We start from the raw sequence: 25,430 nt of genomic DNA, 5'->3' as shown, positions 1-25,430 counted from the left end.
ATATCTCAATTTATAACACAAGACGTAAGTTCGTAAAACAAATCTGAATTATTTATATTTCTTATTAAACAATAATACAGTTTATCATAGTTTATCTAATATTACGGTTTAAGTTTTATATTTCCATATTGATCACACGCAATAATATTTGTCATAAGAAATTTAATATATTGTAAGATTTGTAAATTTACTGTAAAATAGATAAACTTAAAATATTAGTCGTCAGCACGTTAGAGAGAAACAAAAGGCCCAATTCCCTTGCCAATTTCAATGAATTTTTGACACTGACAAATAGACAGGTTTTCTGACCAAGAAGAAAGTAAAAAAAAACAATTTGATAATTGACATTTGACAGAGTGCAACTTTCAAAATTCATTCAAATTCAAATTTCAATCATATTTCACTCATATATTTTGTTTTCAACCTGTGTTTTCAACTTTGTTTGAAGAATGAAGCTCCTTGTTGTTTATTTTTCTGTTATCAGTACATAACGAATCCATATTTTAAATTGTGTTATATGAAGAATATATTCATATTTAAAAAATTCGAGCATTGTTATATCAACAATTTAATTTATATCACAGTTTATAATATAAACATACACAAATAAATTATTTTCATGCGACATGAGTGCTACGTATGAAGATGCTAATCGGAGAGTATTTGTATTAGATGGAGGATTTTCATCACAAATATCTCGACATGTCGGTACTACGTCTGATGGGGATCCCCTGTGGACATCGCGTTTCCTTCAAACAAATCCCGAGGATGTTATGAAAACGCATTTGGATTTCATTCGAGCCGGTTCCGATATTATTTCTACGAATACTTATCAAGCGTCTATTGGTGCGTTTGTTAAACATCTCAAAATATCACCTGAAGAAGGCTGTTCGTTAATTAAACGCGCAGTGGCTCTGGCCAAAGAAGCCAGAACAAAATATCTTGAGGAATGCCAAGGTATATTACCTGCACGAAATATATTAATAGCTGGATCTGTTGGCCCATTTGGAGCAGCTCTGAATGACGGATCTGAGTACAGTGGGACTTATATTGACAAAACATCAGAGGAGACCATTAGAAACTGGCACAAACCTCGCATTGATGCTTTGATAGAATCAGGAGTAGATATATTAGCATTTGAGACTATACCTGGTGAGAAAGAGGCTTTAGTTCTTGTCAACATGTTAAAGGAGTATCCATCAACCAAAGCATGGATATCTTTTAGTTGCAAAGATGGTGCAAGCCTCGCTCATGGTGAGAAATTCCAAGAAGTAGCTGAAAAGTGTTGGAATACCAGCCCAGAGCAACTTTTGGCTATCGGAATGAATTGTTGTTCCCCTAAAATTGTTGGCAACCTGATTAAGAACATGAGGGATATACCTATAGTCACTTATCCTAATTCTGGTGAAAAATATGATCCTACTGTGGGTTGGAAGGATGATCACTGCGAACCCCTCTATACTTTTGTGCCAGAATGGTTGAATCTCAATGTAAAGTACATTGGAGGCTGCTGCAGAACATACTGCGAAGATATATCAAGTATTAGAAAAGAAGTAGATGCTTGGATGGAAAAGAAATAACTTATTTTACCAATTTTAACTAGCATTTGCTATTCTGTTCTATCTATCAAATTTTATTTATTGTTACGTCGTATATAGTTTAAGTTTTGACATTTTTAATTGTTATAATCTCATTATAATTTTTATTGTTAATCATATATATTTCAGAAAGCATTTGGAATATCTGCTCATAAAAAGCAATATGATGATCGAATTAAATCGTTGATTAAAGAAAATAATGACTTGCGGGAAGAGAATCTTAACTTGAACTTTGAGATTACTAAATTAAAAAAAGACAATGGAAAGGTTTGTAATCTCTGCAATGTTTATTGACTGATATGTCAAGTTGTGCTAACAAATAGTCTGATTAGAATAATTATAATAATATTTACATGCTGTAATTGTTATAAGATGTTGTTCCTATGTTTTTATTACATGTGTGATGTTATGTGTTTGTTTTTATTTCAAAGATGCCTCTAGATATAATTAATTTATCGTGAATGTTATCAGCTATTATGTAATGGTTCATAATTATCTTATGATAAATAAAAATCTTAATTATTATTAACTAGTCCCATGACGAAATTAAGGCATTAAATTTTTAAGTATATTTTAAGTACATGTTTAAATTACTTTATATTTCACATTGATAATCAATTTCATACCGTCATTAGTTAATTTAATCACTACTTTAATTATTGTACATCTAAACATTTAAATTAAATGAATAAATACCTATTATATTTTATAACATGTTGCATGATGACGATATAGATTTTATTAATTCAAACAAGCTTCATAAACAAGATAATATATTTTTGCTCAGATTTAACGAAAGGAAATATTAAATATATTCTCAAAATGGATAATTATTCTAAAATTATTGAATTGATGATGAATTATTTGTACATATTTTAAAAAAATTATCAAGAATGCGACTAGTGTCAAAATTTCCGCGGGAAATTTTAGATTTATGATTATGAAAATTAGATAGGGACATGCAATGTACATTTACACTACGACTAACGGGCAATTGCGATTTAAAAAAAAATCATTGTTTATTGTTACTTTTAATTTCATTTTTTTTTATTTCAACAGAAAGTAGAATACATACATATACAAATCTGTAACAATTATAATTTTTTAGCTAAAAGACGATAACTTCTCCGACTATCTCTCGCTCATGCGGGAACGTGACGCGCGCTACACACTCTACTTTGAAAATGTAGCCCTACACCTAAAACTGAAGGAATTAGATGGAGGAAAAGTTTATACTGTAGAAGATGGTCAAGGCGATCCAGTCGTCCTGAGAATTGCTCTTGATAAGTGTCGGTATGATATCTAGATTGCGTTTATTCTAAATAATTGGCATACGAGTATGTTTTATAGTAAAGTATTAAACGGGATCTCTAGCTTCAGGTTAAAACTTTTCTTATTTTTTCAAAATTATCAAACATTCATTCCCTAGGGTATGCCCTAGGAATAAGAAAATTAAAAATTAATCTTTATGGAATATGAAAAATGTACTTTTTATAAAATTTTCGACGATTTTGATTGCTATAAATGAAATTATTCAAAAGATTTAATTTTATTTGTTCATAGCACTTGTGTGAACATTACAGAGAACAATTATCATCAAATCAAAGCGAACTAACTAGAATGAAGGAAGAGTACTCAGAAACAGTACCTCGGCGCGAGTACGACTGGTTGGATACCAAATACTGCGACCTGGAGAAACAGTTGCATGCGATACATGCTGAGTATGATGCTTTGCAGAATAATCATAAACGCATTTTAGGTACTAATATTATTTAATTAATATAAATTATACAAACAATATTTCTTGTGCACTGATAATTATTTTTAACTAAACCCTTTCCAATAACCCTTCTCGAGCTGTTTGTTTAGAAATACAATAATAAACAAACAGCTCGAGAGTGGATCGGCCGATGCGGCTATTTTTTTACCACGTTTTCTGCACAAGAAAAATCATGCAGTTTTATTTCGTTTGTATAAAAAACCGAATAAATCCCGTCTCTTAGACTTGTTTGTTATTTGAATAAAAATGTAAAACTTGCAGCTCAAAAGAAAAGTACGGAGGAAGAATTAATAGAATGTAAAGAACGTTGCAGGGAACTAGAAAGGGCTGGTACTCCAAGACCTCACTGGGATATCTGCGCTGACTTTATTGGAGGTGGTCGAGAGAGGTAAAAGCAAATAATTTAAATTCATATGCGAATCTACTAAAGTGGTAATCACAAATACTTAAATAATATGTGTAAATCGAAACTGTAATAGGTACTTATGCTTAAAATCATGTAAATCTGGTCAGCCGTTTTCGAAAAGTTTATTTGTAAAGGATTTATTTGAAGGTGGATTAGACCTACTATAAATTATTTATTTTATTGTGTTTTACGTAGATAAACAATCTTAATTAAAACCATTACATTCAGGTGGTGGCAGTTAGCAAGTGGATTGTCATCTCGCGACAAACTTCGCGCGTTGCTTAAGGAGCTGGGTCCAGCTGCTGAGAGCGAACATCTGGAGTACTTTGATGGCCTTGTTAGTGTTAAATTATTGTTATTATATGCAGACTTTTTATTCACATTTGTACGTAGTTTGTATGGTTTTAATGTGAAATTATTATTCTGCCAGTATTGGTGATCGAGACCAACCACCACTAATAATAAATTAATTATGTATTTATTTTTTTAACTACTTTCTTCCTGTCAACAACCATCAACTTAATAATCCTTCCATTTTAATCCTTCAATTCCATAAACTTTTCAAAGGGTTTAGATCCTGTGATACCACCGTACCTTCGGTATGAAGGCAAAGTGCGCAACCTGCGGCTCTCGCGGCGCGAAGTGAGCGTCGTTATCAACGACATTTGGTTCAGCAAGATGAAACACGGACAGGAGATGTCCATGCAGGATTATGTTACTAAGTATTTTGAGCATCGGTGAGTTTATACCTTTTTAATTACTTATACTATGAGCGATAGGTACACAAGTATTTTCGGAAAAATTGATCTCGTTGTACAAGTTTTCGACGCTTACTATTTCTGGGTTGAATATTAAAAATAATCACATTTTAATTGAACTCACAAAAAATTATTAATATATGCGCCAATATTGTAGAATTTCATTGATTTTTCTTTTATTTTCAAACATTTAAATATGCTGTTCCTGGAAATAAAATTCAAAAATTATAACAAAACTCCTTTTAGTCCCGTTTTATTGTACAACAACATCGAATAATTAATATATTATGTACATATTTTAAATAACCAAGCTATCAGCAACCATCAGTCCGCGCGGAATGGGCGTACAACGTGTGCGCGGGCGCAGAGCAGATGCTGGACGAGCCGCAAGTGCGCCTGTTCTGGGGCGTGCTGCACGGCCACTTGAGCGAGGACGTGTACTGGGGACTGCGGGCGCACTGGCTGCTGCTGAGAGACCAGTTGTATAGGCAGAGTAGGGATGGAGAGGTATATCACAAAAAAAAATAGTAGCTTCTATCGCGGGCTTTGAGCGCGGGGACCGAATCGAGAAATTCCGTAACGAAAAAACCTCACGCTCCCGACTCCGACGGGCGGAGGTGTGGCTTGAAGGCATGCTATACAATAGCTTTACCGCGGCAGTCCCCGAATGCCACACGTCGTTTTTTTTATTGTGAAGTGGGATTCAAACGTGTGTCCTTAGCTATGTTAATCACAAAAGTATTGTTAAATTTTATTATTGCTGTTACAAACTTTTTAACTGTTGCTTTTTTGCAGACAATAACCATAGAAGAGTTTGAAAAAATAGCACGGAATACGTTTCCATTAAAAAGCGAGGTTGACTTAAAAAACCTTATGGATGTTGTTAAGAAACAGCTTAAAATAAAACTGAATTGTAATGAAATCAACCTAGACAAACTATTTCATGAAGTAAGTCATATCTTTTCTGATTCCTTAAAAAAATCGTAACCCAAGTTAGAATCATAGTAAGTATTTATTAAAATATAACAATTATTTTAGAACGAGGAAGGTTTCGACCGAGTGGATTTAGCTCGCGAATTATTTCGGCAACGACAAATCGCACAGGATAAGTACATTCGTGAAGTGGTGGCTGAGTTGGGCGGTCGCCATGGCAACCGAGTTGTTAGCGTCGATAATTTGAAACGGGCATTTGCTGTTATCGACCCTGCTATCAGTTAGTATCAATGTTTATCTTAACGGATGCATGTTAACTAATAATATAAATTATAATAAACCTTACTGATACATAAATTTGTGGCACAGTTTGTGGTTTTCGTAAACTGTTTATTTACAAACAAGTTATTACATTCTTTACATTTATCTCATACAAGTAATAATAAGTGCATTTTGCTAGTATAAAGTAATTCTTAAAAATATTTTAATCAATCACTTAATTTCAGACCACATTCGCATGGAGAGATATATTCGTTGGGCATTCTCAGACCATTCTTCTGAATTGAGTGCCATCTGTCCATTACCTCTTCGTACTATAGTATCTCGGCTAGCGACAGGCGATATAGAAAGAGTCGGACCTCGCTACAAGGCTAAAAGACGACATTATAAGTAGATAACTAAATTTAAATATATTTTATGACCAGTATTTTGAATTTTATTTATTCATTTATTTATCTCCAAAAAATGTGCATAAAACGCCATAAAATAAAAAATAACGAATAGAAATAATTCAATCACGAGCCGGGTTGAATTCTTTCTTTAAAAAACATATTTGAATGCCATTTAAAGCGCTAATGCTAAATATCAAATTCATAAATAATTTAATTTTTTTTCTTGTACCATCTGCTCATTCTTTTATACGGTCATATTTGTATGATAGTCGGGGGAAGAATGGGCCGCTTTATTCGTCCAAAAATTACTAACTTTTTTTTTAATGTGTCATCTGTCAAATCAATATGGCTAAATGATGGCTAAAAATCCCTCTACGCTAAAAATCTTCAGAGCAATAATAAAAATCGATCGCTTTTGACATGTGCAGTTTTGACTTTTGAAATTTAGAAAACACATTGTTTTGTTATTATTTATACAGTAAAAACGTGTTTTTAAATTAAAAAGTTGAATATATAATGCAAAAATGAGCGATATCATAGAAAATGATGAAATCGACCGAGACATTGTATCGGCTGAAGAACTGGAACAACAATTTAGTAAGAAATATAACTTATTAACCGAAACTGCAGTTACACTTAGAAGATCGTATATAAATAAATTGAGTGTTACAAAGTAAGTAAGGATATCTTATTTTTAAATTAATTATATACTAAGATTCTTATTCTTATGAATAAAAATAATATAAATTAACGGAAGCTTGTGAACCTTTTAGATCTTTAAAAGTAGCCGTCAGTCAACAAGACAATACAATTGAAGTATACGAGTTAACTAACACAGCTCTACGGTCGGTGTGTCACTTGAGTGGACATGACAAGACACTCACAGAGGTGGTGTTCCACCCCATTGATGATTTCCTGCTGTTTTCGACCGGTCTCGATGGATTGATCAAATTATGGGATACAAGAGCGAATGGCGCTTGTATACAGGAATATAGAGGTATTGATATATTTTTATAGTCGAGCCAATTTAATAGGCAACATTTGACGTCTATCAATTTTATCTTCGAAGAGAGGTAACCTGCTTAAAAACATCGATTAAAGTGAATTAATCGATACGGTTTTGTAACATTTGTCAATCGAATTTATTAATTTATGATGATTTTTATTCACAAGTAATCAATGCATTTGATTCTAGATGACAGATTTCGATTTTCAGAATAACGTCTCTGGTATTTAAAAAGAAAAAAGGTTAATTGACACAAAATTGTAGCGACGTCAGTTCTTCAATTCAGAAATTGTTTAATATGTTTAGTATGGTTTATCAGTAAAATGAAATCTTAAAATTACTTGTATCGGTCATTATTATTATAATTCTGTAATCATAATTGAAAAAAGTTAAGCAAATGTGCAGTTCTAACAAAACGAAATATCATGTTATTCTATGTCGTCGTTACTAGGTTACGTTGTTGAATTTTGTTGAACTGTCAAATGTTGCCTATTAAAATGGCTCTACTATAATTACAATATCTATAAAATAAATCTCAAATAATGAATGTGGAAATTAAAATGTTTTTGATAATCACACCTGTTATCATTTGTATGTATGTTTTCTATTACCAATGATCACACATCAGTGAATTCTTTTTACGTAGTAACTCAGGCCCCGGGACCACAGACACAATAGAAAATCTATTGTGTCTGGGACCGATCGGGGCGCTTGGGGCTCAATGGGTTAACTTGTGTAAAACAAAGATTGAACTAAATTTTGTATTTCACACAATCATTTAAATGATTCTCATCTTAAAAAGTTGTATTTAAATATCTTATAAATAATCCTTCATATAAAAAAGCTAGCAAGTTACTGTATCTATATTCATTACTAGGTGTTGCCCGCGACTTCGTCCGCGATTAGGTCGTTTTTCGTCATTCGTCGTTTAAAAAAAATACGTGACACTTTATTTTAAAATGTTCTTAATTATTGTCTCTTATAAAATTTAACTACATTAAAATTGAACACTCTGATAAGAAAATCTTAAAATCTGAAGAAAACATGAATGAATGTGATAACCTTCGCACGTCCTACGCACGTTATTTGCGCGTAACTAAATCTGTATTATAAAGTAGGACGCGTGAGAGATTCTACATTACTTAGTATCAAATAATAATCTAAATTAAATGTAGATTAACAGTTTGAGCACACCATTATAGAATATGTACCTAAGTATTAAATTACGTTAGTTTACATAGTAACTTTACTAAAAACACGATGACTATCTTTCGCGCTCGGTACCACAAACTAAGCATGTTTGTGGTACGTGGCCCGCGTCACTTAACCCCCCGCGACTCGCGAGTTCCCCTCCGTTGCTATGCGAAAATACATTCGTCGCCCTACTGTAGGAAAAATTGTAATACTGTGGCCTGGATGTTATAACACGTCCAGGGAGTTCCTGAGTGCCGATATCACCATCTTGAGGAAAAGCTTCTAATGTCGATTTAAAACTGCATACATACGAATTAACCTGCTCTAAAATTGTGAAATGAGTTCAGTTTTATTTGAGAAATATTGATTTCTTATATTCCACTATTCGTTGTAGTCGAATACAAAATATATTTAAACAAACTTAGGTTGGCCTTCAGGCAAAAGGGATCCTATCAAATGGTAAACTTGACCTTGTATCTTAAAAGTAAGCATGAACGGACCTTCTGATAATTATTGAGCACCAAAGGATCATTTGAAACGCACTACTATAAGAGCGAATATTGTCTAATAACAGTTTACATTGCACAGTATGTTCCTCTAAATGTAGTGATTTCAAAGGTTGCGGTGTATCTTCAAACGAAAGCCGACTCCTTACTACACCTCAAAGCATTACAAAAAGAACATACTACGTTAATATCGCATATACAGAAGATGATCTGTAATTAATTGTGAGGTTATAAGCAAACCCACTTTTATATTTGTCAGACCACACCACCGAATTCGTAGATTGTTTACCTCAAGTCATTAAGACTATGACGAAATCTGTCTGCAGTAAGACGGGCCTCTCGCTATTCGTACGTTTCCAGAGACCGAATAGTTTCAATTCTTAATCTTTCATTAAACAAACTTATTAATCGTTCTTGTCTCATATAATTGTAATATTCGCGTCCCTACTCTAGTCATTGCTTATGCTCATGTTCATCTTCAAGAGATCGAATAATATTATGATGCACCCTATCATTTGTCAAACGGTCTTCATATTGAGTAAAGTTTCAGATTCTCGAGATAAAATATGACTGTCGTGATCAGTAGTGAGACGTAATTCCCTCTCAGTGAGGGTTTCGGTCTTACGGGATAGTACAATATGCCGTTTGCGATGCTGTGAGACGTCATACCCTCTCACTGAAGGTTTCGGTCTCACGGGATAGTAGGGGAGACCGGGTTTGGTTGTCTCACGGGTTGGTTGTCACAGCGCGCAGCGGTCTTAATACAAAACTGAACTATCGAATAAGTCTGTTGACCAGCGTGGCAAGAGCGATACAGTGACAACGCTGTCATCACTTCGCGTCAGACCGCCCCGATCTGCCATGAGGGCCTCACACGTGTTTATTGTTTTCGCAAAGATTTTTTTATGATATGAGAACCGAATATGCTCCTCGTAACATCACTTTTTGTGAACGAAACGACAGCGCCGTTTAATTCAATGCCAACACCATCAGAAAAAAGGATTATTTTTAATTGTGAAAAAATATATTATGATTTACACTATTAACACTCTTTTAACATAAAATATAAGTCTGTGAGTGTGTAAAAATAAATCCAGCTAATTACACATCAAACTTATGTTTATAATTTGGTATACGACATGAAAATATATTAATTGTCAAGCAATAATAATACAGATAAATACTGAACATAAGTATAATAGATATTAAGTAGTATTAGTTAAAATATACTTTGACTGTTAGTCAAAGTTTATTTTTACTAACAACATGTAAATGAAGAAGAAATAATAATTAACAACGAACTAACCTTTTCTATAATACTTAACACGGCACATTTTTCAAATTATCTTGCTCAACTCTACTCAAAAATTTTAGGGTTTTGTTGGAACTTTAATATTATGTAAAAACTATGATATATCTAAACTACGATACAACTTGCATGCGGAAATGCTCATTACAATTCAGAATCTAAAGAATAACTAACAACATACTATTCAATTTTATTGAGCTGATGAATATCTTTTGTCTGGAAGAAATCACCGTCGCCTAATAAATATAATGTGTTTTCTTATAAAACCGTTACATAATTTATTTTATCTACTTAAATAATGAAAATGATATATTTATAAAATATAAAACATATTATGTTAAATGATTAAAAATAAATAAATGAAGCAACTACGATTCAAAGAAAACATCTTTTTCAGTGTGAAAATGCTCTTAGCAATCCTGGATGATGAACTGTATATCATGTACTCTGATCCCAGTACGGTCGGTACATCGACAGCCATAACGACAAATATTATAATCAGATAACCGCAAAGTCAAAATAAAAACATTACTTGTAAAGTTGTAAGTGCAAAATTTACGTTTCATTTGGCAATAACATTTTTTTCGGTACTAAAACGTAGTAGTTTGATATGTGGTTGGCTGCCCCTCCTCTCCTTCCTGAAAAATATCCTCAAAATTTCCCGAGATACTTCGAATGATTGAACCATTGGACGTTGGACATTAACTTCAGTCAAAAATTGACGAAGCGGATGATTACTAATTTCCACTTAATCCTCGCTGCTACTATCTTTATCATCAAATCATCAATTTTCAAGTGGTGTAGTAAAAATATCAGCAGAAATCGTCTTCCAAAGGCGATATAATTTTATGAGCATTGAATCTGTAAATAAAAAAATCAAAAGTTAACTGTAAATCTATAAAAAAAGCTACTTACAAATAAAATTTTATCAAAAACTACTGTTCCCAATGCACCTCAAAATAATAAAAGAATTCATCATTTTATTATTTCATTCTAAAAGTGTAATAGGTATAATACGTATAATACCAACAAAAAACATGAATTGCTATCATTATAAAAAATAAATACCTATAAGTAACAACTTACCTTTTGTGGGAACGCATGATTGTGAAAATTCACAAAACATGAAGATTGCATTTGATATTTTTGGTTTTATGGCATTCAATTGCTTTATAAATATCACTACATAGTATAAAAAAGTCGCTTTCTCTGTCCCTATGTCCCTATGTCCCTTTGTATGCTTAAATCTTTAAAACTTCGCAACAGATTTTGATGCGGTTTTTTTAATAGATAGACTGATTCAAGAGGAAGGTTTTAGTATATAATTTATTAGGTTTTAGACAAAGAGGACGAAGCCGCGGGCGGTAAGCTAGTAAATTTATAAAACACGAAGATTTTTAAAATTGAAACTAATGAACACAATCATTAGATTAACTGTAGATAATGGTGTCTAGTTTTACTTAAAATAATAAACATCTACCCTCACTTTAAAAAAAATGTAGTACATTTATTATTTACACGAAATATATATCTTATAGGGAACGGAAGATATGGGTTAAAGAGTTAAATAAATAAATTACATAATTATATTTAAATTATTCATTTTTACTAACATTGTGTTCAGTAGTGTAAACATGTAAATTGATTTGATTTTTACGAAATCTCATAGATGGCGCTGTTACAAAATTAACATTATACAACTTACATTCTTTAAACTATGTTTCTCTTCCCAAGTTACTTAAATGGCATAATTTTTATAGTGTCAATCTAGATATTGTCAAACAACATTTATATATGCGTCATTTGATTATTAATTTCCAGTAGTTAACGTGTGTTTGATTTCTATAACACTTCATAGATGGCGCTGTTTCAAATTTGTCTTTATACTGCTAAGATTCATTTAACTGTTCCTCTGCCCAAATTATGTAAATGACATAGTTTTTATTTTGTAAAGCTAGATAATAGCATGGCTTACTCGAAACCAACATTTAAACATGAGTCTTTAGATTGTACGCTGTCGTAGTACACAGAATAGGTAAGAAAAATAAAGGTTCACAGCTCCTCCCCCGAAGGTGATATCATGATAATATGTATAAACTATCCTCACCCGACCTCTAAGGAATATTCATGCAAAATTTGAAGTAAATCTATGCAGTACTTTCTGAGATTAGCTCGGAAATACATACAGACAAACAGACAAAAATTATAAAAACTATGTTTTTGGCTTCTATATCGATTATAGATCATGGATCAAGTATTCTTTTAAAAAAATATTCAATGTACAGTTTTGACTTTCCTACGATTTTATTATATGTATAGATAAATAATTTTCAACAAAACTTGTACATCATTATTTTCAGAGGAATCAGACTGTCAGATACGTCCCTACGAGTGTATGGATATATCAGACATAGGCAACGTGTTCTGCAGCGGCAGCCAGCTGGTGAAGGAGGACTCCTACATTGTGTTCTGGGACCCAAGATCTGCCGACCCTCTTGGTGGATATTGGGAGAGCCATACTGATGATGTTACCCAGGTATTATAAATATTACACAGGAATAAAGGGTGATACTAAATTTAATAGGATTATGTGAGCTATTCAATAACTTAAGTGCCCTTACGCACTAGCGGTTAACCGCGGGTGCGGCTAACCGCGCGGTTAGCCGCTTTCCCATTTTAATATGCAACCGCTTATGATTGTAAAGCGGTTGCATATTAAAATGGGAAAGCGGCTAACCGCGCGGTTAGCCGCCCCCGCGGTTAACCGCTAGTGCGTAAGGGCACTAAGGGATGGCTCATACATTCAATTTTTGAATTGACTATACTGTTTAGTCTCTTGAATTCCACATAAATTAATTGTTTAGGCTTTAGTAGATGGAGGTGCGCATACAATTGATTTCAGTCTTATATCCGAACAAATCTCTTCTTTGACTATTTTATCGATCAACTATCGAGTTGCAGTATGCATGCGTTCATATATTGCTATATACTTATGAGACACAACAAAATAGTTGTTCAACTAAAAGTTGTATGTATGCCCTAGCCCGTAATAACTCAGGCCCCGGAATCATAGACACAATAGAAAATCTATTGTGTCATGGACCTATAAGGCCGCTTGGGGCTCAATGGGTAAAGTGAACAAAAAACCTGATCAGTTGTTTAAAGTCGGATAGATTAGAAATGATCTATTCTTCATAATCCAAACATTTATTTTTACATCAGTTTTATGATATAGTCTCCTAGACCCTAGACCGCCTCCTTGGTACAGTGGCTGACGCGTGAGCGTAGAACCGAGGGGTCCTGGGTTCGAATCCCGGTTGAGACGCGGAAAAAAAAAGGGACATGGGACTTCACTTTTTTAGAATATAGAGATTCTACATCAACAAAATTTAACTAAACTTTCACAATTCATTCTTGAAGCATAAATCTATACATATAATAAAATCGTAGGAAAGTCAAAACTGTACATTGAATATTTTTTTAAAAGAATACTTGGGCCGTGATCTATAATCGATATAGAAGCCAAAAACATAGTTTTTAGAATTTTTGTCTGTTTGTCTGTTTGTCTGTTTGTCTGTTTGTCTGTATGTTTGTCTGGGCTAATCTCGAAAAGTACTGCATAGATTGACTTCAAATTTTGCATGAATATTACTAACAGGTCGGGTGAGGCTATAGGCTACATATTATCAAGCTATCACCTACGGGGGAGGAGCTGTGAACCTTTATTTTTCTTACATATTCCGTGTACTACGACAGCGTAAAGACTCATGTTTAAATGTTGTTTTTGAGTAAGCCATGCTATTATCTACCTTTACACTATAAAAACTACGTCATTTATGTAATTTTGGCAGAGAAACAGTTAAATGAATCTTAGCAGTATAAAGACAAATTTGAAACAGCGCCATCTATAGCCAGTGTTATAAAAATCAAACACACATTAACTATTGGAAATTAATAATTAAATGACGCACATATAAATGTTGTTTGACAATATCTAGATTGAAACTATAAAAATTATGCCATTTAAGTAACTTGGGAAGAGAAACATAGTTTAAAGAATGTAAGTTGTATAATGTTAATTTTGTAACAGCGCCATCTATGAGATTTCGTAAAAATCAAATCAATTTACATGTTAACACTACTGAATACACTGTTGAAAATTAATAATTTAAATATAATCATGTTATTTATTTAACTCTTTAACCCATATCTTCCCTTCCCTATAAGGTATATTTCGTGTAAATAATAAATATACTACATTTTTTTAAAGTGAGGGTAGATGTTTATTATTTTAAGTAAAACTAGACACCATTATCTACAGTAATTAATCTAATATTGATTGTGTTCATTAGTTACAATTTTAAAAATCTTCGTGTTTTATAAATTTACTAGCTTACCGCCCGCGGCTTCGCCCGCTTTGTCTAAAACCTAATAAATTATATACCTTGCTCTTGAATTAGTCTATTTATTTAAAAAACCGCATCAAAATCCGTTGCGTAGTTTTAAAGATTTAAGCATACAAAGGGACATAGGGACAGAGAAATCGACTTTTGACTATTGAATGCCATAAAACCAAAAATATCAAAATGCAATCTTAGTGTTTTGTGAATTTTCACCATCATGTGTTCCCACTAAAGGTAAGTTGTTACATACAGGTATTTATTTTTTTATAATGATAGCAATTCATGTGTTTTGTTGGTATTATATTATTACACTTTTTGAATGAAATAATAAAATGATGAATTGATGAATTCTTTTTTTATATATGACTTTTACAAGATTTTGAGGTGCATTGGGAACAGTAGTTTTTGATAAAATTTTATTTGTAAGTAGCTTTTTTTATAGATTTACAGTTAACTTTTGATTTTTTTATTTACAGATTCAATGCTCATAAAATTATATCGCCTTTGGAAGACGATTTCTGCTGACAATTTTACAACACCACTTGAAAATTGATGATTTGATGATAAAGATAGTGGCAGCGAGGATTATGTGGAAATTAGTAATCATCCGCTTCGTTAATTTTTGACTGAAGTTAATGTCCAACGTCCAATGGTTCAATCATTGATCAATATCAATAATAGTGTTAATCATAATGGTTCAATCATTGGAAGTATCTCGGGAAATTTTGGAGGATATTTTTCAGGAAGGAGAGGAGGGGCAGCCAGCCACATATCAAACTACTACGTTTTAGTACCGAAAAAATGTTATTGCCAAATGAAACGTAAATTTTGCACTCACAACTGTACAAGTAATGTTTTTATTTTGACTTTGCGGTTATCTGACTATAATATTTATCGTTATGGCTATCGAGGTACCGACCGTACTGGGATCAGAGTACATGATATACAGTTCATCATCCAGGATTGCTATTGGCATTTTCACACTGAAAAAGATGTTTTCTTTGAATCGTAGTTGCTTCATTTATTTATTTTTAATCATTTTACATAACTAATATGTTTTATATTTTATAAATATATAATTTTCATTATTTATAAATAAAATGGATCCAACATAACTTTGTTGTGTATCATTTCTCTATTAATAACCCATAGGCATATTTTCCGAGCGCCCCATTTAAGTTGCGGTCCTGAAATTATAAAAAATTTATGTATACTTTTGCCAAATATGTATAAGCTCATTGCTCAAGCTCATTTTTACATAAAAATAACAAAAACTAAACTACTAAATAAAATAAATTATGTAAAGATTTTATAAGAAAACACAGTATATTTATTAGGAGACGGTGATCTCTTCCAGGCAAAAGATATTCATCAGCTCAATAAAATTGAATAGTATGTTGTTAGTTATTCTTTAGATTCACAATTGTAATGAGCATTTCCGCATGCAAGTTATTTCAAGTAGTATCGTAGTTTAGATATATCATAGTTTTGACACATTAAAGTTCCAACAAAACCCTCAAATTTTTGAGCAGAGTTGAGCAAGATAATTTGAAAAATGTGCCGTGTTAAGTATTAGGTATAGAAAAGGTTAGTTCGTTGGTAATTATTATTTCTTCTTCATTTACATGTTGTTAGTAAAAATAAACTTTGACTAACAGTCAAAGTATATTTTAACTAATACTACTTAATACTAACTATTATACTTATGTTCAGTATTTATCTGTATTATTATTGCTTGGTAATTAATATATTTTCATGTCGTATACCTAATTATAGATATAAGTTTGATGTGTTATTAGCTGGATTTATTGAAGTGAAAACTTTTTTAGCGGCGTTGGGTATAAAATCTTAAACTCGCGTCAGGACACATGACCATCGAAAAAGCGTAAGACGGATGTTAGTTTTTTTAGCCCTTATATTCCATGCGTAAGACAGATACCTACCATTCCAAAATATCAAACATGCTGAACGTTAATAATCAAGTTTTCACTTCTGCCGGCACTCCCGGAGTGCAACCCGTCTTTTTTTACACACTCACAGACTTATAATATTTTATGTTAAAATAGTGTTAATCATATTAATATTTTTTCACAATTAAAAATATTTCCTTTTTTCTGATGGTGATGTTATGAGGACCATATTCGGTCATCATTAAAAATCTGTGCGAAAACTATAAACACTTGTGAGGCCCTCACGGCAGTCACGGATGAATTCTACACATACCCGTGGCCCTGTCGTTGATGCGGCTCGACGGAACACAGTGGGGTTTTGGTCGGTAGGAATCCGACATAACCCACGGCCTCTTCCCCGGAGGCCGTGGGTATCTATGCAAGATTTCCCCACTAAAAAAAAAGGCCCTCACGGCAGATCGGGGCGGTCTGACGCGAAGTGGGGACAGCGTTGTCACTGTATCGCTTTTGCCACGCTTTTCAACAGACTTATTCGATAGTTCAGTTTTGTGTTAAGACCGCTGTGACAACCAACCCGTGAGACAAACAAACCCGGTTTCCCCTATTATCCCGTTAGACCGAAACCCTCACTGAGAGGGAATTACGTCTCACTACTGATCACGACAGTCATATTTTATCTCGAGAATCTGAAACTTTACTCAATATGAAGACCGTTTGACAAATGATAGGGTGTATCATAATATTATTCGATCTCTTGAAGATGAACATGAGCATAAGCAATGACTAGAGTAGGGACGCGAATATTACAATTATTTGAGACAAGAACGATTAATATTTGTTTAATGAAAGATTAAGAATTGAAATTATTCAGTCTCTGAAAACGGACGAATAGCGAGAGGCCCGTCTTACTGCAGACGATTTCGTCATAGTCTTGATGACTTAGAGGTAAACAATCTACGAATTCGGTGGTGTGGTCCGACAAAATATATAAAAGTGGGTTTGCTTATAACCTCACAATTTATTACAGATCATCTTCTGTATAGGCGATATTAACGTAGTATGTTCTTTGCATGCTTTACATGCTTTAAAGTGGAGTAAGGAGACGGCTTTCGTTTGAAGATACACCGGAACCTTTGAAATCACTACTTTTAGAGGAACATACTGTGCAATCTAAACTGTTATTAGACAATATTCGCTCTTATAGTAGTGCGTTTCAAATGATCCTTTGGTGCTCAATAATTATCAGAAGGTCCTTTCATGCTTACTTTTAAGATACAAGGTCAAGTTTACCATTTGATAGGATCCCTTTTGCCTGAAGGCCAACGTAAGTTTGTTTAAATATATTTTGTATTCGACTACAACGAATAGTGGAATACAAGAAATCAATATTTCTCAAATTTAAAACTGAACTCATTTCACAATTATTTTAGAACAGGTTAATTCGTATGTATGCAGTTTTAAATCGACATTAGAAGCTTTTCCTCAAGATGGTGATATCGGCACTCAGGAACTCCCTGGACGTGTTATAACGCCCAGGCCACAGTATTACAATTTTTCCTACAGTAGAGCAACGAATGTATTTTCGCATAGCAACGGAGGGGAACTCGCGGGGGGTCAAGTGACGCGGGCCACGTACCACAAACATGCTTAGTTTGTGGTACCGAGCGCGAAAGAAAGTCATCGTGTTTTTAGTAAAGTTACTATGTATACTGACGTAATTTAATACTTAGGTACATATTCTATAATGGTGCGCTCAAACTGTTAATCTACATTTAATTTAGATTATTATTTGAAATACTAAGTAATGTAGAATTTAAATCACATTCATTCATGTTGTCTTTAGATTTTAAGATTTTCTTATCAGTGTTCAATTTTAATGTAGTTAAATTTTATAAGAGACAATAATTAAGAACATTCAAAAATAAAGTGTCACGTATTTTTTTTATACGACGAATGACGAAAAACGACGTAATCGCGGACGAAGTCGCGGGCAACAGCTAGTGTATAATAAACTAGCGGTCCGCCCCGGCTTCGCCCGTGGTACATATTTCGCAATAAAAAGTAGCCTATGTTCTTTCTCAGGGTCTAAAGATTGTCTGTGCCAAATTTGATCAAAATCAGTTCAGAGGTTTACGCGTGAAAACCATACATACATACATAATTACAAACTTTTCCTCTTTATAATATTAGTATAGATAAAAAATACTTTAACATTACAATAAATATATATGTAATTTACTTTTATATCTAAAACCTCAACCATTATAGGTAAAATTCAAGCCCAACACAAACACAGTGCTAGCATCGGGAAGTTCCGACGGGCTCATAAACGTATTCAACCTCGTGGAACAGCAAGAAGACGAGGCCCTAGCATATTCTCTCAATGTTGAGAACTCGGTGGAGAAGATCACCTGGTTGGATGGGGAGAAGATCAGCTGCATCACGCAGTCCAATGATCTGCAGCTGTGGAATACCACCACGGGGGATATGGTGAAAGAGTATGGACGGGATAAAGTGGCTAGGAATATTAAGGTATTCAAGTTTTTTTAATGGTTTTTTTACTTGCTCTGCTACATGTTCTTATTTTTTCTTATTTTTGCACTATCCCATTAACTTCATACATTTCCTTTCCCATCAGGTTGCCTGGTAGAGATTGCTGCTATAAGGCCGCCTCTTGTACAAACTATGCCTTTCTTTTGTATTTTAATGTTATTTTGTCCTAATTTCTGTTTGTGCAATAAAGTGTTATAAATAAATAAGAGCACTGCTAAGTATCATCAAACCCATTTAGTGGATTTGTCTAAAAGGGTATCAGATATACTGTTTATAATATACATACTAGCTTTCTGCCTGCGGCTTCGCCCGCGTTTTCAGAAAAACTCGCATGGTTCCCGCTCCCATGGGATTTCCAGGATAAAACCTATCCTGCGTGTTAATCCGAGTTTCCCTCTATACGTGTGCTCTATATTATTTGTGTGTGTGTGTGTGTGTGTGTGTGTGTGTGTGTGTGTGTGTGTGTGTGTGTGTGTGTGTGTGTGTATTAGAAGGTAGGATATAACTTTTTGGTGATAGTTAATATAACTGCTTTAATTTACTGGAAGCGAAACTAAATTAAAAAAACAATTTCTAAGGACCTAAGGTTAAAGTGAGAACGAAGTTGCAGTAGTCCTCGAGTAGTCATTGTTTAGTAAAGGCTATCACTGTATTTTTATTGTATGTGTAATGTTTGAATGCGAAAGTACAAAATTTATGGGAAATAAAATCTATTAGAGTGTTTAATGTAGAATATTATTTGATATTCCAGAGGAGCCGAGACGACGAGTGCTACTTAGTGGACACGTTCAGTCTGTCCGACAACACGCACTGCCTGCTCGCTGGCTCACATGCCGGGGAAGGGTTAGTGATTTGATCAATAACTTATCTTAAAAGTGTATCCTGTAACTTTTGAATGTATGGGGAATTTTTATTTTGAACTAATTTGATTCTTTATTAATAAATTCTGGATACCACAATTCAAAAACGCAGAATAGTCTATTCTATTGAACGCTACGCTAACAGAAAGCCACTTGGCTAGGGGGGCTGGTGTTTATAAAAAACCTAATCGAACTTGCGTCTTTCGCCTTACTATTTTTTCATTCATCACAATAACCAAGCTGAACCATGCGGTTTCTTTCGTATCTACCGATTCTTTAAAAATCTTTCGAATAAAAAATAAATTTTCAATGCTTACCTTTTCCCGAAATTTTAATTTCAAACAAACAAACTGTACTTACAGGAAATAAATTTTAGCATATCGGTCAAAATTTAGAAAAAAACGTGATCATGATTTATGTTTATGGACACTTGAAATTCGAATCTCTTTAAAATATTTATAAGAATATTAATGCCATTAAACCATAAAAAATGTGTTTCAATTATTAAAACTCTAATTATTTAATTTTCTAGCAACGTACTACGCTCACTGACGATATCGGACAAGCGCCTACAGCCCGCGACCGACTTCAACAAGAACAAGCAAGTGGTCCGCTGCTGCCATTATGATAGTGCTGTAAGTTTTATATTCCTACTAGCTGTTCTCCGCGGGTTCACCCGCATTGCTCCGCTCCTGTTGGTCATAGTGTGATGATATATGTATAGCCTATAGCCTTCCTCAATCCTCGATGAATTCTATCTAACACCGAAATAATTTTTCAAATCGGACCAGTAGTTCCTGAGATTAGCGCGTTCAAACAAACAAACAAACTCTTCAGCTTTATTATATTAGTATTCCTATACAGTGTATGGTGCGTTATCACTTGCGCGATTTAGAATTTAGTTAAAAGAGACTTTATTCTCTATCAAGAAATGTGATTTTACAAACTTAAAGAATTAAATATGTATAAAAAATAAAGAGCGTGGCGACCGAATGTAAAAATTCCGTAACGAAAAAACCTAACACCCCCCACTCCAACCGGCACAGCGATACGATGCTATGTAATAGCTTTACCGCGGCAGTACTCGAGTGCCACTCAATGTATTTTTTTATTATTAAACATAATATATATATATATTTTCTTTATACAGAGAGATTTAATGATCACAACGGGAGAATCTGGTCTTATAAGCGTGTGGAAGACTGACGTCACATCAGAGACCAAACCCACTGACTGCAAGATCAACAACCGACAGCACGAGCACAGGCACCGACCGTATTAATTGTTTAAATATAGCCAATAAATGTATAGAATCCTATTTAGTTATTTTTATTATATCACCTATTTCATGATTAACATAAGTTATGAATACCATAGGACCTAAATATGAACCTTGTAGCACTCCATTTGAGATGTATCCTATACACTGAAACAGTTAAAACAAATTCAATTTTTTTTTCTTTTTTATTGAAATGTACCCAACTACACAAGTAATAAAAAAAGAATCGTTAAAAATATATCTTTGAGATATTATTTTAAAGTACAAGCATTACAAGAATAAGGAATATCGTCTTTAACATAGCCAACATCGATTAAAGCGGGCGCTAAAACCCTTAAAACCCTCTGATGTGTTCAAATAAACGACTACCGTTTTTACACGCTTTATACTAGCTTCACCTGTATGTTTGTATGTTTGTAACCGACTTCTTTGGGCGCGATTTTGACCCACTTTAAACGGCTAGATTTCGTTCAAACTTTGTAGATTTATTGAGGACCGATGACAATACACTAATTTGATAAAATTTTCTATTTTTTAATTCGGTTTTCTATAAAAAGCGTGTTTTTTAATTTTTTTAAACTATTATTATTTCGCTTAAGATGTAATGCCGTGAGCCGTCTATAATCATTTAACAGTTTAACACGTTAAAACGTTGACCGCATCTCCGTATTGCCTATTAACGTAGTGTCTATTAAACGAACCTGAATTGACAACGTATTAATTTACGCGGTCGCAGATAGAAAAGTAGCCAGTAACTTTCCGAAAAATCACAGCGAAACATAGATAAATTTATTTCAGCTATATAAAAGAGCAAGATACCTTAGTAGTTTTAGGGTTCCGTACCTAAAGGGTAAAACAGGACCCTATTACTAAGACTTCGCTGTCCATCTGTCTATTTGTCTGTCCGTCCGTCTGTCACCAAGCTTTATCTCATGAACCGCGATAGTTTGAATTCTTTAGTTATGATGTGTAGCCAATATAACAAAAAAATATTAAAAATCGATGGCAAGCAACGGTTGTCACGGTCAGAAATTGGATGGGTGACCAATTTCTTTTTCAGTTGCTTTTAGGCTAATTTCACCTAGGGTGCCGTGAGTCGCAGGATACCACATATTGTAAAGTTCGATTCTCAATTGAAAAAAAGTAGTTCTAGTAAATTGAAATTTTTTTTAATAATTTAAGAGTTCTTTAAAAATTAACATAGTTTAAGAGACCGAAAAATCACGGTTGCACTCAAGAAATTATTGTATTGTCCCCAATCCTTGATAAATAAGTGTACAAAACTACCAGGTCAAAATCGAGTCTAAGGCTGCGATTCCACCAGAGATGTGCGAAGATATTATGTGCGTGCGTCTTAGCGTGCGTAGGTAATGCGTTTTTATAGATTCATTTACCTCGCCTCGCTTAGCACAGCTCGTGGAAACGGCTCAGCGGTGCTTGGTTTTTGCGTGAGCTATTAAAAGCATGCTTAAAGAATCTATAATAATTGTAATTATTGTAGGTACTCAACAGGTATTGAAATTGTATTAAATATGAAATGGTTAATTTGTTAAGAATTTATACATAGAACGTACCTATAACTGAACATTGTTTGTGATAATATAGTCTGAATTTGATCTGTATTTTTTTTTTCCTTTCATTTTCATGCGAAACGCGATTTCGCCTCATGTTAGTTTAATAGGGAACTTAGTTAAATAGGGAACGCTTGACCACAACCTTGCCCTCGAGCAGTTTTTTTTTTTTTTGTAGATGCTGATAATTAATGAATGGGTCTATAGTATTAAACTTTATTTTTGAAGAGAATGCGATAAAAAAAAATTAATAAAAAATTAAAAAATTAAATTAGAATTCTGATTGGTTTTGTTTTTGGTCGATTTTTGTATAAATACGGGTATTGTGTCCAAATAAAATCATCCACTCCTACAATCCGCGACCGATGCATTAGGCAAATGGTTTCGCAAATGGGGTATCACTGTGAACCCCGACAAGAGCGCCGCCGTGCTCTTCAGGCGCGGCGGCCCCGAGGCCATAGATAGTGTCAAACTCTATGGCCAAGTCATTCCGTGGCAAAAGCACACCAAATTCTTTCGTCACTCTAGACGCACACATGTCATTTAGCGCCCACATTAAGGCAGTCCGTAAGAAAGCCAGCTATGTTCTGAGCCGGCTCTATTACCTTATTAACAGACGCAGTAAAATGTCCCTTAGAAATAAGGTGACACTTTACAAAACGGTGGTCCGTCCAATCCTCACTTATAGTAGTGTAGTTTTCGCGCATTGCGCTCCCAGCTCCATACACAAGCTCCAGACGATTCAGTCGCGGTTCATGAGAACAGCGACTGGAGCGCCCTGGTTCGTGCGTAACGTGGACCTACATAGGGACTTAGAACTCCCCACCATAGCCCAATGGATGAAGCAAGCGTCTAAGCGCTACTTCGACAAGGCTAAAAACCACCCTAACCCATTGGTGACAAAGGCCATCGCATACGTCGCGAAACCCTCATCGTCGTAGGCGGCCGAGACATGTCTTGGACGACTCCGACGATGATATTACCAAAGCTAACGCACGGCTAGACTCGGCGATTGAAGCCCAACGTCGAACAAACCGCGACACCGCACACACCACAGCAGAAAGCGTACACCGTCTTCGCCGGCGAAGACGAGGTCCCTTGTTCCGCGTTCCCGCGCCCACCCGGGTGAGCGCCCGTCCGATTAGGGCCCTTCTGGCCTCCTCCACTCAAGCGACAGCTCAAGCCGAGGTTCGTGGTCCCCGTCAAGGGGGGACGCCCTTGTGCATGTCGCTACCAGGGTGAACCTTCAGTTCACCCCCGCGTCCGCGTTAAAATGTAGTAGCCCTTCTGGCTAACATTGAGAAACACCATACAAAAAAAATAAAAAAAAATAAAATCATTACGATCCGAATAGTCTTTGAGTTCACAACCCCTCTACAGTTGGTGACCCCGACGGAGCAAAAAGAAAACATGGAAGAAAAAGACTAACAACACCATGAAGAAAAGCTCTGCGAGCTGGCCCCCGTCTCCATCCAGTCCAGGCTGCTACCATCTTTTACAGAGACCGCCTACCGAACCAAGCATCGATGGCATCGCACTATGAAAGCCGCGCTCATAGCTCGCGGCAGTACTTGTCAATGGACAGACGAACTACCGACAGTACCTACTGCTGGGTTTACGCACAGCTATAAGAGAAGATAACAACTTGAGTCCAGCTATGATGACCTACGGCACTACACTGCGCATGCCCTCCGATTTCTTCGTGCCTACACGGACGGGTATTGAAGACGCTGACTACGTGAAACGCCTGACAGAAACTATGGCTATACTCACACCGACTAAACGATCCCCCGCAAATCGAGCAACATTTATTTACAAGGATTTGTCTACGTGTACTCATGTATTCATACGGAACGATACAGTTCGAGCACCACTCACTCCGCCGTATGACGGCCCTTATGAAGTGCTGAAGCGCTACAACAAGTACTACCAAATACAGTTACCACTTCGGACTACAGTAGTATCAATTGACAGACTCAAGCCTGCATATATTAAATTAAACGAAGAGGTTGAAGGTATGGCAAGCACAGCAGTAGCATCTACACCTACACCTACGAGTGCTACGTCGTCAGTGCCTGCTACAGACTACAACCCGGACAAGGCACGTCACTACACTACAAGAAGTGGACGCGTCGTCAAGAAAAATGTTCGCTTCGCTTGAGGGGGGACACTATGGGAGACATGCATAGAGTATAATATATATAAGTATATCATATTGTGTACAAGCCGGCGCATTCTTTTTCATAATCAGAGCGCATTCTAAATTTCAATTTCAAAATTAGAATTCTGATTTGTTTTGTTTTTGGTCGATTTTTGTATAAATACGGGTATTGTGTGCAAATAAAATCATTACGATCCGAATAGTCTTTGAGTTCACAACCCCTCTACACCTAATTTTTTTAAGACGAACCAGGATTGGTTGTATTTTTCTAAGCAAATTCTTGGGATCTTAATTTTCTATAAAAAGATGTTATACCTAGCCTTTGTCTAGTTTTGCATTACAGCTTTCTGAAGTCAAAAATAATTTGTGAAATCGGTCTCGTACTTTTTGAGTTGAAATAATACTACAAAAATACAAATCTTTCCTCTTATATTATCCGACTTCATTTCTGATTACTCAATGTGAAAATTAAGATTTTATAAGCTTTTTAGAAGTTTAGCAGTAGCAGACTGCCATGGAATAGAATAGAATA

At 34.6% G+C, this 25,430-nt stretch overlaps 3 protein-coding genes across 3 annotated transcripts; all 3 read left to right on the top strand.

Moving 5' to 3' along the window:
- Positions 1 to 590: 590 nt before the first annotated feature.
- On the top strand, positions 591 to 6,181 carry LOC123699376 (translin-associated factor X-interacting protein 1-like). The gene is made up of 11 exons (XM_045646315.1): positions 591 to 1,553; positions 1,728 to 1,865; positions 2,707 to 2,891; positions 3,182 to 3,357; positions 3,640 to 3,766; positions 4,013 to 4,121; positions 4,352 to 4,521; positions 4,854 to 5,049; positions 5,338 to 5,490; positions 5,581 to 5,755; positions 5,982 to 6,181. Exons 1-11 carry the CDS (start codon positions 627 to 629, stop codon positions 6,146 to 6,148), a joined length of 2,523 nt encoding a protein of 840 aa, XP_045502271.1. The 5' UTR covers positions 591 to 626; the 3' UTR covers positions 6,149 to 6,181.
- Positions 6,182 to 6,573: 392 nt separating this feature from the next.
- LOC123699370 (WD repeat-containing protein 89) lies at positions 6,574 to 21,205 on the top strand. The gene is made up of 7 exons (XM_045646309.1): positions 6,574 to 6,819; positions 6,920 to 7,143; positions 12,522 to 12,697; positions 18,743 to 19,006; positions 19,779 to 19,870; positions 20,420 to 20,522; positions 21,038 to 21,205. Exons 1-7 carry the CDS (start codon positions 6,671 to 6,673, stop codon positions 21,167 to 21,169), a joined length of 1,140 nt encoding a protein of 379 aa, XP_045502265.1. The 5' UTR covers positions 6,574 to 6,670; the 3' UTR covers positions 21,170 to 21,205.
- A 3,192-nt stretch (positions 21,206 to 24,397) lies between these two features.
- On the top strand, positions 24,398 to 24,898 carry LOC123699264. Its single transcript, XM_045646184.1, has one exon. The coding sequence runs from the start codon at positions 24,398 to 24,400 to the stop codon at positions 24,896 to 24,898; it is 501 nt and encodes a 166-aa protein (XP_045502140.1).
- Positions 24,899 to 25,430: the final 532 nt, after the last annotated feature.

The sequence above is a fragment of the Colias croceus genome, chromosome 17 (assembly GCF_905220415.1).
Source record: "Colias croceus chromosome 17, ilColCroc2.1".
Taxonomy (NCBI): Eukaryota; Metazoa; Arthropoda; class Insecta; order Lepidoptera; family Pieridae; genus Colias; species Colias croceus.
The sequence above is the reverse complement of the archived record's forward strand: the minus strand, read 5'-3'. Positions and strand labels throughout refer to the sequence as shown.

Bases quoted from the DNA above. Each gene is read 5' to 3' on its own strand.
- LOC123699376 (XM_045646315.1), top strand. From the start codon at position 627: ATGAGTGCTACGTATGAAGATGCTAATCGGAGAGTATTTGTATTAGAT. The intron at 4,122-4,351 runs GTTAGTGTTAAA...AACTTTTCAAAG, and splicing joins TGGAGTACTTTGATGGCCTT to GGTTTAGATCCTGTGATACC. The intron at 5,491-5,580 runs GTAAGTCATATC...CAATTATTTTAG, and splicing joins TAGACAAACTATTTCATGAA to AACGAGGAAGGTTTCGACCG.
- LOC123699370 (XM_045646309.1), top strand. From the start codon at position 6,671: ATGAGCGATATCATAGAAAATGATGAAATCGACCGAGACATTGTATCG. The intron at 6,820-6,919 runs GTAAGTAAGGAT...TGAACCTTTTAG, and splicing joins AATAAATTGAGTGTTACAAA to ATCTTTAAAAGTAGCCGTCA. The intron at 7,144-12,521 runs GTATTGATATAT...CATTATTTTCAG, and splicing joins TTGTATACAGGAATATAGAG to AGGAATCAGACTGTCAGATA.
- LOC123699264 (XM_045646184.1), top strand. From the start codon at position 24,398: ATGACCTACGGCACTACACTGCGCATGCCCTCCGATTTCTTCGTGCCT.